Raw genomic sequence first — 17,753 nt, forward strand, 5'->3', positions numbered from 1 at the left:
TGATGATGATGGTGGTGACAGTGGAGATGATGATGGTGGTGATGGTGGTGATGATGATGGTGATGGTGGTGGTGATGATGGTGATGATGATTGTGATGGTGGTGGTGGTGGTGGTGGTGTAAATTTTCATTTATTTACCACTAGTTGAGATGTTCTGTTTTGTCTTCTTCTCTCTGGCACCTGGGTCCCCTTAGGCCTACTTAAATTTTCTTTCTCTTGCTCAGAGCTCTTTGGCCTTCAGTGAAAGCTTTTAGGGTCTCTTTTGCAGTGATGAAAGCCGAGGTAACAAGCCAGCTGTTGCTACCCTGACAAGCCCTGAGAGGAAGCTCCCAGTTGTCAGTAGCTGCAATGTGTTGACAAGCTCCCAGGCCCCTCGCCCACGCGGCTCTCCCACATCCTCCCCAGGCCCGAGTAGCCCTACAAGCTCGCAGGAGACTACAGTGGGACCCAAGGGGACCCTCTTCCTTTTAGGAACCCCAGAATCTTGGGCCTTATCCTAGGCTTCTGAGTTCTGATCCCCTCAATCCCACCTAGCTGGAGGGTGAAAGAGTCGGTGGCTGTTCCCTTTTCTAGAGATTCTGGAAGAGCTCTCTTTTCCACATATATGCTCCAGGCCCTGCCAGCGGACACTCCCTTCTGGCTGCCCCTTAGCTCAGGAGGTGGAGTTGAATACAAGCTGGGAGGAACTTTCAGGCCACCCTTCCCACCCCCTCTGCCAATTTTTAAACACACAGTGGCCATCTGTTTACAAATTTTGGTCTTGCTTATTCTTTTTAGGAACCCTATGTTATTGCATTTATATGGCTGTGCGTTAATTTATTTAACCTGAGCTTTTCCCAGATTTTGATTTTTAGTATCATACAATGTACAGTCCTTATGAGTCTTCATCATCACGCCATTATTATTATTATTCTAAATTTGCAGTACCTGATTCCCAAAGCTCCATGATGATGATAATAAAAATGTTAGAAATTACTGAATGCCCATGATGTGCTAGGCCATTATATGTGTTAACTTATTTAACACTTATTTCACAGCCCTATTTTTATCCTGATTTTACAGATAAGGAAATTAAGTCTCAGAGAGGTTAAGTGACTCATTCAAGGTCACACAGCTAATAGGGGATGGAGGCAAGCTTCAAAGCTCTCATGCCTTCACTATATCCATACCCTGCATGGAGAATACACTGGGTCAGATTTCCAGTCCAGTTTCTGAAATTTAATAACCATACTTCCCCTGACAAGTGACATTAGCTTCTTGGGACCTAGATTCTTCTATTCCAATAATCTCTGCCTTGCCTCTCTCCCAGCAGTGTGGAAGAGGTCAAAGAGATTGTGTATGTGGAAGCACTTTAAAAACTATCACGTACCATACAAATAATTGAGATTATTTCTGAGTACACATTTAAGCTTCTTGATTTCAAGCACTGTAGCCCTTTGACAAATGTGAAAGAGATGTCCAGAGATCTAGTCAAATCTCCAAATTGGATACTATATAATGATTGCAGAAACAAGGCATAGCTGTTTTTAAAGATACAAAGTTATTTGGAAATGTTGTCTGGAGCAGTTGCTCCAAGTGTTTTGTGAATCACCTTTTCTTAATTTCTTTTAACTGAATGACAGACCAACTCTAGTCCACTGCTGAATTCCACATTCCTCTCTTTATTTGTTCAAAATTCCTTTTTGTGTGTGTGTAAGAAACATTGCTTTCTTAGGCCTCTCCACTTCCTCTGCACTTCTGTCATATACTAGTGTTTGGCTTTCTGCGGAAGGCCATTTTCACAAAGAAACAAGACTTTATTTTTCATCGTTTTGAAAGATGAGAAAGTACTAGATAATGTGTTGATTCACAAGTGGTACAAATTCACACCTCAGTAATTGACAAACGCCACACACCATGGGCATTCAAGGTCCCGAGGGAGTTTATATTTCTGAGTCAAATCCTTGAATACCACGGTTCTATGGCAGAAACTAGGCACTCCTTTAGTCTGCGCTTTGCCTGGTAACTAGAGCAGCCTGGCTCCCTTACCAAAATGTGAACATTTCTTAATGCAAAGGCTGCATCTTCTTCATCTTCAGATTCTTCTCCAGAAGTACCCAGTGCCTGGTGTTTTCATGATTATGCAAAAATTATTTGTAGAACTGAATGGCATCACCTTCATGAATTCTTTTTTCCACTGTGCATACCCCTCTCTAGTTAGAGGCAGAGCGGTTTCTTGTCGGCCTTTCTGTGGGATGACATGTCAGTCATTTGTAGACTGGTCTTTATTTTATCCACCTGGTGAGAGGGAGGGTTTGGACAGGATGATCTTTAGGACCTGTTTAATTAAACAAGGAGGTGTCCTTAATGCCCTGGCAGCCTACAGGAGCAAACCAAAATTTAAGCCTGTGAATGCCTCAAGGTTAGGAAACCAAAAGTCAACGCAGATAAGCTTGTTGATTTCAAGCACCTTAGCCTTTTAACAAATGTGAAAGATGTGTTCGGAGACCTTGTCAAATCCCCAAATTGGATACCATAAGCTAAAGACAACCAATCACAAACAGCTAACTAGTCTTTAAGCTGTAGCCAATCAAATAATTTCCTATCTTTGCTTTGCACTTTCTCTCTCTATAAGTTTCCCCCCGGCTCCCTTCTGCAAAGTGCTCCCAACTGGGTTGACACCACCCTATTAGAATTGATTTTTGCTCAAATAAACTCTTAAACTTTTAAAATATGTTTTAGTTTATCTTTTAACAGATCATGGCTCCCAAAGCCCACCAATCACCTGGAGATTAAGAGATACCTGAGCTCCTTCCTGGAGGTTCTGACTCACAATAGATCTGGGATAGGTAAGAATTAGTAATAAGATCAGCTAACACTTATCAAGAACTTGCTTGGGTCTAGGCATGGTGCTAAGTGTTTTACAAGTTCATGTTCTCAGTTTACATCTTCACAACCATCTGAGGTAGTTGCTATTATGGCCCCTATTTTATAGAGGAAGAAATTTAAGCTAAAAATGGGGGGGGGGGGAGGTGGGGGTAGCTGCCTAAGAAGGTTATGTAACTAGTAACCTGTCGAGAGGAGATTCCATCTCAGATCCGTGCTACAGGAGCCTTTGGCGGGGTGGGTTTGGGGTGGGAGGGGCTCCTGGTGATTTTGATGATCAGCCAGCTGTGAGAAAAGCCGCCCAGAGGCCCACGCCACTCTTAAAGGATGCATCTGTTTGCAATGTTTGGCCCATCCCCCTCCAGTGTTTCTGGAAAGAACAGCTTTCTCTCTAAACCTAAGACGACCAGCTGGACCTCTTATCGACATTTCCCAGCTTTCGGGCAACGCCGAGTCCACTCCGCGAGCCTCTGGGTCTCACAGGTTGCCCCAATCTGGGAACCCAGAGAGACTCTTTCTGTACACCTGGCACTTCTGGTACCGCCCCGTTTCGCGACACCCCCAATCCTAAGCCCGTTCTTCGCGATTGACGTGACCCCAGAACAGTTATAATTGGTCATGACGAACTGCCGCTCCGCCTCCTCGAAGACTCCGCCTCCCTTTCATTCTGAAAGAAAGAACCTCGGCCCGGGCGCCCAATGAGAAGCGCCCCCACCCCAAAGGTCCCTCCTCTTTCGGCGCCGACCCCGCCCCCAGGGCCGGAGAGATGCCCGCCTTTCGGCGTAGCATGGCCCAATCGGAGGGCGCGACCGCCCGGACGGACGGCAGCCGGCCCAATCCCCGGGCCTCGGGCCGCGTCGCCCCGCCCCTCCGCCGGGCCGAGCGGCGGGCAAGAGCGGGCCTCGGGGCGGCGGCGGCGGCGGACGCGGCCTGAGGGAGCGGCCGGCTGCCGCCTCGCCCGCCGCGGGGTCCATGGCCTGAGCGGCCATGTCCGGCGTGGTGCGGACCCTCAGCCGCTGCCTGCTGCCGGCCGAGGCCGGCGGGGCCCGCGAGCGCAGGGCGGGCGGCGGCGGGGCCCGCGACGCGGAGCGCGAGGCGCGGCGGCGCAGCCGGGACATCGACGCGGGGCTGGCCCGCGAGCGGCGCGCCGTGCGGCGCCTCGTCAAGATCCTGCTGCTGGGCGCGGGCGAGAGCGGCAAGTCCACCTTCCTCAAGCAGATGCGCATCATCCACGGCCGCGAGTTCGACCAGAAGGCGCTGCTCGAGTTCCGCGACACCATCTTCGACAACATCCTTAAGGTGCGCTCTCCCCGCGTCCCCGCCCGCACACCTGCGCCCAGGTGCGCGCAGGTGCGGCCCCGCGGACCCCTGCGCCCCGGCCGGCACCGCGGCCCACGCCTTTGTCTGCCCCTGGTCTGGCCGCAGCGGCCCCGTGCCCCTAGCTTTGGGGGAGCCGGCCAAGGACGCGCACCCTGTCTCCCCGTCGGCCTGGTGGCCTTCGCCTCTGCTCTTCTCGGGGATCTGGGGACTGAGGTAGCGGGAAAGCCGGACATCTTCTGGGGCTTTGGAGGCGCGGGGGTTTTAGCAGTGGGGAGGGCCCCTCCTGGATTCAGGGTGCCGTCCTTGCCCTGCCCTCCCAGTAGGTTCAGAAGAGCGGTGTAGACTGGAGAGGAAACCGGCCGCACGTCTCTCCTTTTAAACTGGTTATTAGGAAAATTCCCAACATATACAGAGTAGAGAAAATAGAAGGAACAGTAAGTACCCAGGCCCCTCTCCACAACTTCAGCAGTGATGGATTCAGCGCCCGTCTTGTTTCACCTGTACCTCTGCCCCTGTGATTTTGAAGCAAACCCCAGACACTGTATAGATTCACTGGAAAATGTTTGTTTACAGAGCTCACAGATAAGCGTTACGGTGGTTATGTTTTTTAAAATGATGCCTTATCAACCCTGAAGATTTAATAACTCCTTAACATGGTCAAATACCCAGCCCGGTTCAGATTTCCTCCATTGTCACATAACTGTTTTGTTTGCGTTAGGATATAAATTAAATCTTTGCATTGCAATTTGTAATATATCTCTCAGGTGGTGTTTAATAATCCCCAGGTGCTCCTTCTGTCCCTTGCTCCATTTTTATCATTTGCTACTTGTTTGTGGGAAAAAAAGCGTAGAGCTGACCAAGTTTGGGTTCTAGTTTCTGTGTACGGTGTGAACCTGTAGTAGAGGGGCCCCAAAGAAAGGAATTCTGGAGAACCCTGATGAGGAGGGGAAAATAGAGCCTCTCCTGTACCTAGAATAGGGTCATTTCCTTTTTTTTTTTTTCTTTCTTATGGTTTCTTACTTCTACCCTTTCCTTTCCCCTTCACCTGCCCTCTCCATGGCCCATTTTGGGGAAACCAAATTATAGGTATGAGGAAAGTTGTCTCAAAACAGAGGTGGAGGGAAGCTTGTCATACCAGAATCCTCTCTGGAGACGAGATTTTGTGGTGCCTGAGGGACTCCAAATTTAGCAAAGGGCTGTAGAACCAACCCATGGGCACATGTCTTTCACTTCACCCATGAGGAAGCTCTGGGCCTTGGGGACGAAGTGGCTCCCCGCTGGGACCTGGAACCCTGGGCTCCAGACTTGCAGGCCTGCATCAGGAATCTCGCACCAGTATTCTCACTTGATGTATTTGTTAGTAAAGCATTTCGTTTTGATAGAAATAGCTCTTTTAGGGTCCTGCCGGGAAGAGAATAATTTGAATGATAAAACACCCGTTTCCTTTTCACCTCTTTCAAAAGCCTCTCTGTGAGTCAGAGCTCTGGCCCAATACTTCATAAACTTTAAAGGCTAGGTGCCCAGTATGATCCAAGGGATTAACTGTGTGTTTAAAATTCCCCTCATCTTCTGGGGTAAAGTTCATTTGATTGTCTTTCTCTGTCACAGAGCTGGATTTTATTTTTGCGGCTTTTCTGGACCTCTGAACCAAGCAGGTTATAAGATGTGGCTGATTGACTCGCAGTTTCTTTCAACTCGGGAGGCAGAGAAAATACTTAGAAACAGAATCTTAAATCTAAATCAGTGTATTAAGTGCATTTTTAGAAAACTCAGTCTCAGCTTTTCCCAGTACATATAGACACTAACTTTTACTAACTTCCTTACCAGCAAGAAACAAGATTTGTTAATCAGTATCCTATTTTCCTTGTCAACTTTTTTTCTTTTTTAATAATTGTAATTCCATATTAAGCTCACTTTGTCTGTTTTGACCATTTCAATGAGTAGTTAGCAATTCATCTTTCACTGTAAAACCAATAATTACCTCTCCCCTCATTTTTATTTGGGCAGATCACTTTGGGAAGAGACTTTTTAAATAAATTGCTTTGTAGTGGCTCTAGTAGCAGATATTTGAATAGTAACTCTTCAGAATAATATTTGTGTCTACAAATAGAGTTCGTGTTAACAGGCTATTTTTAAAGCACTAGCTATGTGCCAGGCCTTTTCATATATGGCCTTTAATTTTCCTAACGCTTCAAGTGGTATTGTTGCATTTAGCCAGTGGGGAAATTGAAAACAGAGAGTTTGAAATCTGCGTAAGGTCAGTTACCTAATTCGTAGGTGACACAGCTGGGAACCAAACCTGATCTTTTTTTTAAATTAAACTTTTAATACTGAGAGAATTGTAGAGTCCCATGCAGTTTTAATAAATAATAGAGAGCTCCTATGTACCCTTTAACCAGTTCCCCACAATGGTGAGATCTTGTAAAACTAGTTCAATATCACAACCAAGATACCGACGTTGAGAAAGTGAAGACACAGAACGTTCCCATCACAGCAAGTATTCCTCACGTTGCCTTTTATAGCCACTGCCACCCTTCGCCCTCCCCCGACCTGGCAGTGACTGATCTATTTTCCAATTCTATAATTTCGTCATTTCATGAATATGATATAAATGGAGTCTTGCAAGATGGTGACCTTTTGGAATTGGCTTGTATCACTCAGCATGATTCCCTAGAGATACACCCCAGTTACTGTGTGTGTTCACAATCAATAGTTCCTGCCTTTTGATTTCTGAGTAGTGTCCACGGTAAGGATTTACCACCGTACACCGTTTAGCCATTCGCCTGTTGAAGGACATCTGGGTTGTTTCCAGTTTCTGCCTATTATGAATAAATCTTCTATGAACATTTGTGTACGTGCTTTTTGTAAGTACATAAATTTTCATGTATCTGGGATAAATGCCCAAGAGTGCAGTTGCTCAGCTGTGTGGCAGTTGCATGTTTAGTTTTATGAGAAACTGCCAAACCGTTTCTGAAGTGGCTGCACTATTTTACGTTCCCACCAGCAGTGTACGAGTGAGCGATCCAGTTTCTCTGCATCCTTGCTAGCATTTGGTGTTGTCACTCTTTTTTATTTCAGCCATTTCCGATAGGTGTGTAAGTGCTGTGTTACTGCCATTTTAATTTGCATTTCCCTATGGCTAATGATACTTTCCTGTGCTCATTTGCCATCTGTATATTCTCTTTGATGAAATGTCTCTTCATACTTTTTAGCCATTTTGTAATTAGGTTCCTTGTTTCTTTATTGTTGAGTTTTGAATGTTCTTTATGTATTCTGGGTACCACTCCTTTGTGAAATACGTGTTTTGCAAATATTTTCTCCCAACCTGTAGCTTGTCTTTTCGTCCTTTTTAACAGGGTCTTTCGCAGAGCAAAAGTTCTTAATTTTGATGAGGTCCAATTTATCAGTTTTTCCCTTTATGGATCATGCTTTTGGTGTCAAGTCTAAGAACTCTTTACCTAACCCTAGATCCCAAAGATTTTCTCCTATTTTTAAAAAAATTTTATAGGTGTACATTTTACTTTTAAGCCCCTGATCCATTTTGGGTTAATTTTTGTATAAGGTGTGAGGTTTAGGTGGAGATTTTTTTGTTTTTTTCTCTATGGATGTCCAGTTGTTCCAGGATTATCTATTGAAAAGACTATCCCTCCTCCTTTGAATTGCTTTTGCATCTTTGTCAAAAATCAAGTGGGCATATTTGTGTGGATCTATTTCTGGGTTTTCCATTCTATTCCACTGATCTATCCCCTCTTCTGCCAGTATCACACGATGTTGATTGCTATCGCTATATAGTAGGCTTAATATCAAAGTGATTTCTCCCACTTCATTTTTCTTTTTCAAGATTGTTTTAGCTATTCTAGGGTCTGTGCCTTGCCATTGTAAATTTTAGAATAAGCTTTCTTATGTCTATATTAAAAAAGAAAAACTTGCTGTGATTTTGATAGCATTTGCATTAAACCATAGATCAGTTTGGGGAGAATTGACATCTCTCCTATGTTGAGTCTTCCAATTCATGAACATGGTATGTCCTCATTTATTTAGGTCGTCTTTGATTTCTTTCATCAACATTTTGCACTTATCAACATACAGATCCTGTACATGTTTTGTTACATTTATACTTAAGTATTACATTTTCTTTTTTTTTTTTTTTTTTTTTAAAGCGGAATCTGAATCAGTTGGTTTGGGACTGGGCCTGAGATTCTGCATTTTTTTTAACCTTTATTTATTTATTTATTTATGGCTGTGTTGGGTCTTCATTTCTGTGCGAGGGCTTTCTCTAGTTGTGGCAAGTGGGGGCCACTCTTCATCGCGGTGTGCGGGCCTCTCATTATCTCGGCCTCTCTTGTTGCGGAGCACAGGCTCCAGACGCGCAGGCTCAGTAATTGTGGCTCACGGGCCTAGTTGCTCCGCGGCATGTGGGATCTTCCCAGAGCAGGGCTCGAACCCGTGACCCCTGCATTGGCAGGCAGATTCTCAACAACTGCGCTACCAGGGAAGCCCCTACATTTTCTTTAGAGCAGTTGTAAGTGATACTGTGCTTTTAAGTTTCCACATGCTCATTGTTACTGTATAGCAGTAGGATTGATTTTTGTGTCAATCATGTGTCCTGTGACCTTGCCAAATACACTTAATGGTTCTAAGAGCTTTCCTATAGATTTTTCGGGATTTTCTATGTAGATCATCGTGTTATCTGCAAATAGGGACACTTGTTTCTTCTTTCCCTAAAGTTAGGTATGCCTTTATTTCTTTTTTTTGCCTTACTGCAGTGGCTAGAACTTCCAGTATTAAGAGAGGTGAGAATAGTCATATCTTATGTTTCTTTCCTGATGTTGGTGATTTGTGTCTTCTCTTTCTATTTTTCTCAGTCTTTTAGAGGCTTATCACTTTTACTGATTTTTTTCCCCCTGAAAACTAGCTTTTTATGTCATTGATTTTTCTTCTGTTTTCAGTTTCATTTATTTCTGCTTTTTATTATTTTTTTCCTTGCTCTGATTTTATTTTGCTCTTTTTTTTTTTAATTTCTTGAGGTAGAGACTTAGATTATTTACTTGAGACCTCTCCTCTTTTCTAATGTAAACATTTTAAGTGCTATAAATTTCCCCCTCAGCACTGCTTTAGCTGTAGTCACATATTTTGATATGTGGCATTTTAATTTTTATTCAGTTTTGTATGTATTTTTCTTTCTTTTGAGATAGCTTCTTTGGCCCATAGATTGTTTAGAAGTGTGTTACAGTTTCCAAGAGTTGAGAGATTTTCCTGTTATCTTTCTGTTCTTGATTTCTTTGACTCCATTATGGTCAGAGAACATACTTTGTATGACTTCAGTTCTTTTAAATTTTTTGAGGTTTGTTTTATGACTCAGAATATGGTCTATCTTGGTGTATGTTCTGTGGGCCTATGTTGGTGAATGTTCCATGGGTACTTGAAAAAAAATGTGTATTCTGTTGTTTGGTGTTGTTTTCTGCATGTGTTGATTTGATCAGTTGCTTGATGGTGGTGTTGAGTTCTGTATCCTTGCTGATTTTCTTTTTAGTAGTTCTGTCAGTTGCTGAGTGAGGAGTTGAGGTCTCCAACTATAATTGTCCATTTCTCCTTTAGTTCTATTGGGTTTTGCTTCATGTATTTTGAGACTCTGTTGTGTGGTACGTAAACATTTAGGATTATTAGTCCTCCTGATGGGTTGGTCTTTTTGTCATTACGTAATGTCCCTTTTGGTCTCTAGTAATTTTCTTTGCTCTGAAGTCTAATTTATCAGCTCTTTTAACATAGCCACTCTTTTTTTTTTTTTTTTTATGAATGCTTTCATGGTATATGTTTCCATCCTTTTAACCTACCCACATTGTTGTTTTGAAATGAGTTTCTTATAGACAGCATATTGTTATATCATATTTTCTTATCTACTCTGCTGATCTGTTAATTTGTATATTCAGATGATTTACATTTAAGGTAAGGTAATTATTAACATGTTAGGGCACAAGTCTCCTATTTTATTATTTTATATTTTTGTTTTTGTTTTTTCTGTTTCTATCCTTCCTGCAGGTTATTTAAACATCTTGATTGATTGGTTTTTTGAGTAGCATATCAATCAAAGCTTTGTATCATTTTCTTGGTAGTTGCTCTAAGTTTACCATATACATATGCAATTTATCCCAGTCTACTGGAAACTGTGTTTTACAACTTTAAGTGAAGTGTGGGAACTTTATTTCCATTTAGATCCCTTTACCCTCCCCACCTTTTTTAAAATATTTATTTATTTATTTATTTATTTATTTTTGGCTGTGTTGGGTCTTCGTTGCTGCGCGCGGGCTTTCTCTAGTCGTGGCAAGTGGGGCCTACTCTTCGTTGCGGTGTGCGGGCTTCTCATTGTGGTGGCTTCTCTTGTTGCGGAGCACAGACTCTAGGCACGAGGGCTTCAGTAGCTGTGGCTCACGGGCTTAGTTGCTCCGCGGCATGTGGGATCTTCCCGGACCAGGGCTGGAACCCACGTCCCCTGCATTGGCAGGTGGATTCTTAACCACCGCACCACCAGGGAAGTCCTTAACCGCCCCACTTTTAAAATATCAGTGTCTTTAAGTATTTCTTATACTTTGAGCACCACATTGGATGGTTTTACTTCAGTCATCAAATATGATTTAAGAAATGCACGAGAAATAGAATTTGTTATATTTATGCCTGTTTTTACCTATTCTGACTGTGTCCTTTCCTTGCTGAAGTTCTAGCCTTCTCCTGTTACTCTCTCCTTTCTCTTTGGAGAATTTCCTTTAGCCAGTCTTTAAGCATGGATTTGCCTGCAACAAATTCTCTCAGCTTTCCTTGTCCAAGAATGTCTTTATTTCACCTTTAATCTTGAAGGATGTCTTAGCTAGCGATTGGACTCACAGCTGACACTTATTTTCTTTTAGTCCTTGAAAAATGTGCCACCTTCTTCTGACCTCTGATTTCAGACGAGAAATCAAATCATTCAAATTGCTGTTCCTCTGTAAGCTTGTCATGTCTCTCTGCCTGATTTTAAGATTTTTCCTTTGTCATTGGTTTCCTGAAGTTTAATTATAATTTGTCTGGACATAGGTTTCTTTCAGCTTATTGTATTTGGGGTTTGCTCAGCTTCTTAAATCTGTATATTTATGTCTTTTGCCAAAATTGGGATATTTTCTGCCATTATTTCTTCACATACTTTTTCAGTCCCGCTCTTTTTCTCCCTTCCTTCTGGGACTCTGTCAATAGGCATCTAGCTCTTGTTCCTGACCTCTGGGTCCCTGAGACTCTGTTTCTTGTGGAGTGGGGTTCTAGCTCCGGCTCTCCCTAGGCCTGGCTGCCACCAGGGAAGGCGAGGGGGCAGCAGTGGCAATCGGCCCAGTCCCCCCCACCTTCTACCCTCTGGGACTGGGTGGGGTGGAGGCTCAGCTCCCCCTCCCCCAACACTGCCCTGGTTGGGGATTGGGAGCACTTCCTGTGTGTCTAGGCAGGGATGGGAGGTGAGATCCCTGTGTGGCCCCACTGCCAGCACGACGTGGTGGGCCACTTGGAACATGCCTGGTTCTGAGGCACAGGAAGGGGATGTGGAAGGTCAGCTTCCCTTTCAACCCCACTGAAACCTCAGAGGACGATTCTGCAGTTTTTCTGTTGGTTTTTGGCTGGACTAGGGTGGGTGTTGTCAAAAACGTGTTCTGTTGTAAGACCACCCTTTTCCTGGCCCTTTGGCTGGGGAGACAAGCTGCTCTTGGAGCTCTTTCCATCTGCCTTTTGGCTTTTCCAGCTTGGAGGCACTGGCAGCACCCTGTCCTGGGCAGGTAGGGACAGTCAGGACACCTGGGGGACTCACTGCCGCGTCTTTCCTCAAGTCCCGGGTCCCAGGCAGCCTGCCGCCTTCTTCCCACCCCCTTTCCTATGCTTGTTTTGTTGTGTTGTTTCTAGAGCCTTTTCATTTGTAATGGGGAGGGCCTGGGAGGAATGGAGCTACTCTGTCTTGGCAGAACCGGACCAGACGTCTTCATATTCCTGGTCCTTGATTCCAGGTTCAGGGCTTTTCCTTCGTGATCACAGTTGTGCCTGAGTTTGAACACATTGTTTCTTTAACTTCATTGCCTCACTCTACTCCCTGTGATGGATTATTTGAATCTACTAGTTGCTTTGACTTCCTGTGAATATTATCCATAAGACTTCCTAATCTTTCTTTTTATTTTTATAATAATTTTTTTCTTAACATCTTTATTGGAGTATAATTGCTTTACAATGGTGTGTTAGTTGCTGCTGTATAACAAAGTGAATCAGCTATGTGTATACATGTATCCCCATATCCCCTCCCTCTTGCGTCTCCCTCCCACCCTCCCTATCCCACCCCTCTAGGTGGTCACAAAGCGTGGAGCTGATCTCCCTGTGCTATGCGGCTGCTTCCCACTAGCTATCTGTTTTACATTTGGTAGTGTATATATGTCCATGCCACTCTCCCACTTCATCCCAGCTTACCCTTCCCCCTCCCCATGTCCTCAAGTCCATTCTCTACGTCTGCATCTTTATTCCTGTCCTGCCCCTAGGTTCTTTAGAACCGTTTTTTTTTTTTTTTTTTAAGAGTCCATATATGTGTGTTAGCATACGGTATTTGTTTTTCTCTTTCTGACTTACTTCACTCTGCATGACAGTCTCTAGGTCCATCCACCTCACTACAAATAACTCAATTTCGTTTCTTTTTATGGCTAAGTAATATTCCATTGTATATATGTGCCACATTTCTTTATCCATTCATCTGTCGATGGACATTTAGGTTGCTTCCATATTTTTATAATCTTAAAGATGCTAGTCTGTCACTTCCCAAGTGGGCTGTCCCAAATGTTCATGTATTTGGTGCTTCAGAAATTATTTAATAACGCCTCTGGTGCTAGCAAGTGCCTCAGTACATGTGTGGAAGGCTTTAAACCAGCTTGACTTTATCTCACCGTGCTTTCCACTCCCTCATCTGTAATTTCAAGAACGGTTTTTAATTAACCGATTTTTACATCCAGTTAGAGGTGAGTAAAATGTTAGCTGTGTGAAGGTCCTTTGTGACGTGGACTGGAAATTGAATGCAGAATCGCATGGGTGCGTCATTTAACCACACAAAGGCACACCTTCCTTGTATGTATACGTATTGATGATTTTAAAACCTTGTGAGTAATTAAATTATTAGAACTAGTGGTCTTTTGTTGGCACTGAAACAAAAGAATTCAGTTCAACAAAATGTTTGGACCATGTGTCCAAGGATTTGTGCTCAGTGCTGGTGGGGAGAGGGATATTTAATGGCAAGTCCTGCCCAGTCCCTACCCTGCAGGCGCTCTGACTAGCTGGGGAGACAGTTGCTCTTGTAACTAGTGCTGAGTCTGAGTGTAACCAGACTCGACGCCAGTGCAGAGGCGGGGAGGTGGCCCAGTGGCGAGTAGGGAAGGTCTCTGGCTGAGGTCCCCAGGAAAGCCTGCCAAGGAGGCGTGATGTGAGCTGGCCTGCGAGGGCCCTGCTGGAGTCCAGCAGGTGGAGAAGAACGCACAGCTGAGACCATCTCAGTGCCCTACGTTTGTCTATCAGTTAAGACAGAGTTCTAGTAAGTAGAGGTATTAAAGAATGAATGTAGGAGGGAGACAGAACTTTCTAGTGCCAAGGACTTGTAATGAGACGGCTTGCTAGGGACCTGTGGTCACGATGTCTGTGGCTGAAAACTGGACCTTCTTCCTATGAAATCCGTGTGTGTGCACAGAGTTTCAAGGAGCTCCCTGAACACGCTGAATCCCAAGAGTGGGCCTACATGTGCTCTGTGGGCTGCAGTTTAAGAACTTTTGTTATAGAAAACCAAGATTATGTGAGGTTTTAAAAAATCTTTTAGTATTATTATTTTTTTAGAATTGTTTGCTGTATTATATTTACCTTTTTGCTAAGGCGAAGAAGACTTAGAAGAAGCCTCCACCGCTGTCTGGAATTTTTAAGCACTTTGAAACTCCTGACCTGCAGAATCTTTGTTTCTTGGGTTCCGAAGCGGCACTCTGGGCTTGATGCTACGGTGGGCTTGCGTGAGAGCAGGAGCACAAATGTGCTTCTGGGTCTGGAAGAACAGTTGGGTTTTTATTGCTGTTTTGGCAAATTGCATTTAAGTAAGCAAGTTTACTTTTACATGTGGACACAGGTGGTTGGTCCTTCAGTAATGCCAAAAAACAAAAACAACATCTTTTTCCTTTGGTTAAAATAATCCAGAGACTGCCCTCTGGCCATTGTTGGGGATTCAGAGCACATGGGCAGTTGGTTTTCCCCTCCAGCTTTCAGGTTGACATGTTGATTATTTTAACCAAATCTATTTTTCAGGGAGCAGTATTGGACCTTTAGTCATCTGTCACGTGGGGTTTGGGATATAGCTGTGCTTGATGCCAGATAGTGTTCTGTTGGCAGCTCATAATTATTTGTTGTTGTTACATAGTTGAGAGTGGGGACGTGGATCTTATCGGTTTTAAATGGAACTGAAGATTTAAACTGAAGTCTTACCTACAGATCTAACTATAGGGTGATCTTCAAACCAAAGAAGCTAATGTTGTGTAATGGACCTAATGCTTAACTTACATTACCTGAAGGGCAATGCCGTCCCGTAAAGACAGGCGGGTTTACTTCATGTTACAACTACTATAGTTTGTAGTTAAACAAAAACAGTAGAGTCCTCTTTGCATCTTCTGTCAGGTGGGCTGGACAGAGCGGCTTCTTAGTTGCAATGCATTGCCCTCTTAGAGTGAACAAGATACGAAGAATAGTTGCTGACCATGTGATAGTCACCTTTTTGCATGATTCTTTCGTGCATGAAGATACTTATCTCCCATTAGGATAAATGTTCAGGTAGGTCCAGGTATGTGGTTTATGGAATGGAAGACATAGTTCGCATCCTGCGTTAGTGTGTCGGGTAGAGAAGCCGTCGCTTCTGCCTTGGTATGGTGAACTGAATCATTTGGCACTTGTGCTTTGGCGGTGCAGCATCCAGAGGACAGAAAAGGAACAGTTGTTACTCTTGAGAGTATTTGCAAGAGGATAGAAGGTAGTGGGAGAGCAGCGCTGCCCTTGTTCTGGATGCCGAGGGGAGGAAAATGTTCCTGATCCCTGCACAGGCCACGTATTGAATAGATGGCACTTCTCTCTGAACCTGGGCATCCATTTTACTGTCCAGTCTGCAAGCCACGGCACCAACTTTGTCAAATGGCCCTGTTAGACTCAGCAGCAGACTGGCCTTAATGAACATTCACTGGTGTTAGCCAGCGCATCTAGGCCTTAGGTAGTCAAGTGACTGTGTAAACTTGAGCAGAAGCTCTAAACCAAGGGAATGCTCAGACTCAGAGAATTTGTCCTGTGCTGTGTTAATACTGTCATTACCTTGGTGGAGTGTTCTGGTGATTGTGCGTGGTGTGGATTCCACCGAGGCCTTGAGTGCCTTCTGGGGCAGTCATATGGAGGTTCCCTGCCATATCCAGGGAAGGCCAGGGTAGAGGTTAGGGCCACGGGAAACCTGCACCCATCATTCCGGGCCAAGCCCTTTGTGTTGTGCTGTGTGCATGATGGCGAGTCCTCCTTTCACGGTGCTTCTCTGCCTGGTTGGCCTCAGTGGGGGTGGGAAACACAGGGGAGGGCAGGGCAGGAAAGGGGACATCCCTGGTTAAGTCACTGGCAGGACCGGGGAGCCCTAGCCTAGCTGAAGGAGGCCACCACGTTGTATTCATACAACCCAATACAGGTTGTATGATGAGATTCATCTGCACTAGTGTGACAGTAAATATCCTGGGGCCACATCACTGACTTAGACCTCAGAGAAGCTCGTAGCAAGCTCCACGGTCACTGACAGCACACCCTGTGATGCAGATTGCATTCGTTTTCAAGGTAAATCTTTGTGCATCTCTGTAAGACAAGATACTCAGTGTTACAAGCAAAAGACTTGACATTTACCGAGAAAGGAAAGGAAGTAATTATTTAAAGTCTCACCTTACTGCTGGTTTCCCTTACAGGTGAAAGGGAACAGCTGCTTCAGAGGTTTGTTTTTGGAATTTTTGTAACAGTGTCAGCAGGATTTTTAATCTGTGTTTTCCGCTGACATCAGTTCTCCATCTACAATTGTTGGCACACAGGAGATGACCCCAAAATTATTTATACTTTTTGTGGCCACTTAAAGTGTTGGGATTTTTTGGTTTTTGTTTTTTCGTTTTTTCCAAGGAAATGAAGTTCTATAATTTTAGTTTTAGTCTGGGGAAAGGAAGTGTTTTCCCCAGGAGTCTGATGACTCGATTAGGTAGATGGAGGCTGAAAGCTCTGTTAGAAGTGTGCAGTGACGGGGAACACAAGGCGGGGGGCAGGGGGCAGGGGGCGGGGACTCCCGAGATGAGCCGATCAGAACAGAGGAATAGAAGCTATTCCCTTCCTATCAGTACATATCTGATACAGCTATAAAGTAATGGGACTGTGTTTTTAAACAGACAAGCCAGAACTACCAGAACAGACTGGTTAAAGCAGATGTCTCATTAAAAGTAATCATCTCAGGAAGCCGTGTCAACAAATCCTTAAGCGTGTGTTTATGTGCTGGGCACCGTCTCTGCCCAGAAGGAGTGATACCTTTCCTTGGTGTGGGGAGCTTCTGTGTTTGTGTTTAAAGCACCTTCTCTGTTATCTCATTGGACCCGCTCAGTAGGCTCGTTGGGGTTTTTTTACTCTGACGGGAGGGATTTTCATTTTCCAGATGCAGTTGTATTTTTGCCTCTCTCGCCATCCCTCTGCCCCCTCTGCAGGAAGCGGGGAGGAGTGGGCTTGGGCTCCTGCCGCCTGCCCACAGGGGCCGGTTCTCAGCCCTAAGCTGTAGGCGTGGCCCTGCCTGTGTTGGTCCAGCTGTGCCAGGGAGCAGACCTACTTGGCTGCAGATCGAAAGCCAAACTCTCCCATCTGGCTTTTATTAATAGGAAAGCCAGTATTTTGATCTCCATCTATCTATCTGACTCCTGTTTTGATCTCCACGTTGACTCTAGACTTGGGAGCGGAAGAGGAAGATCGAGACTTGTGAGTACGAGCTTGCCTGGGGCACCCACTGGGCTGGAACTCCCTTGTTGACGTATCCGTTTGGCTCTTTTTCTGCCACGAGAGGAAATAGCAAGGTGATCATTATTTTAGGAATAAATGTAGTTGCACCCGAAGGACACCATCACTTTCTATTTCCTCACGGAAAGTAGAAGCTCGCTGTGCTTTCTGGCTTATGTGAGATGTTAGCGCCTGCAAGCCTAGGAGTTGCTGGGTTTCTAACCTCCCACTTCTCCCATGTCGGGGCAGTCACCTCACTGAAGGAGCTTCCTTGACGTGGAGATGTTTTGGAGACTCTGACACGCTTGGACCCATTTGACACAGTGTTCTATGGAGCAGCACAAAATACAGAGCCTCCTTCTACGTGAATTAATTCACCCTCCTTGAGTGAATTAGTTTATTCAGCAGAGTCCTCAGGCACTGTGATACAGCAAAGGACAAGACGGAGAATTCCTCACCCCTGTGGGTAGAGCTGCCGTCAGCCCCGTGCCGTGTCCTTACAGCCCATGCATCTC

General features: G+C 44.7%; 1 protein-coding gene across 1 annotated transcript in view; it reads left to right on the plus strand.

Annotated features, from left to right (window-relative positions):
* Window positions 1-3,774: 3,774 nt before the first annotated feature.
* Window positions 3,775-17,753, plus strand: part of GNA12 (G protein subunit alpha 12) — a 117,201-nt gene continuing 103,222 nt past the window's right edge. Inside the window, exon 1 of the mRNA XM_068565516.1 lies at window positions 3,775-4,164. Coding sequence (XP_068421617.1) covers window positions 3,853-4,164 — 312 coding nt within the window. The 5' untranslated portion in view covers window positions 3,775-3,852. The remainder of the gene's footprint in view (window positions 4,165-17,753) is intronic.

This window comes from Eschrichtius robustus, chromosome 16 (assembly GCF_028021215.1).
Source record: "Eschrichtius robustus isolate mEscRob2 chromosome 16, mEscRob2.pri, whole genome shotgun sequence".
Classification (NCBI taxonomy): domain Eukaryota; kingdom Metazoa; phylum Chordata; class Mammalia; order Artiodactyla; family Eschrichtiidae; genus Eschrichtius; species Eschrichtius robustus.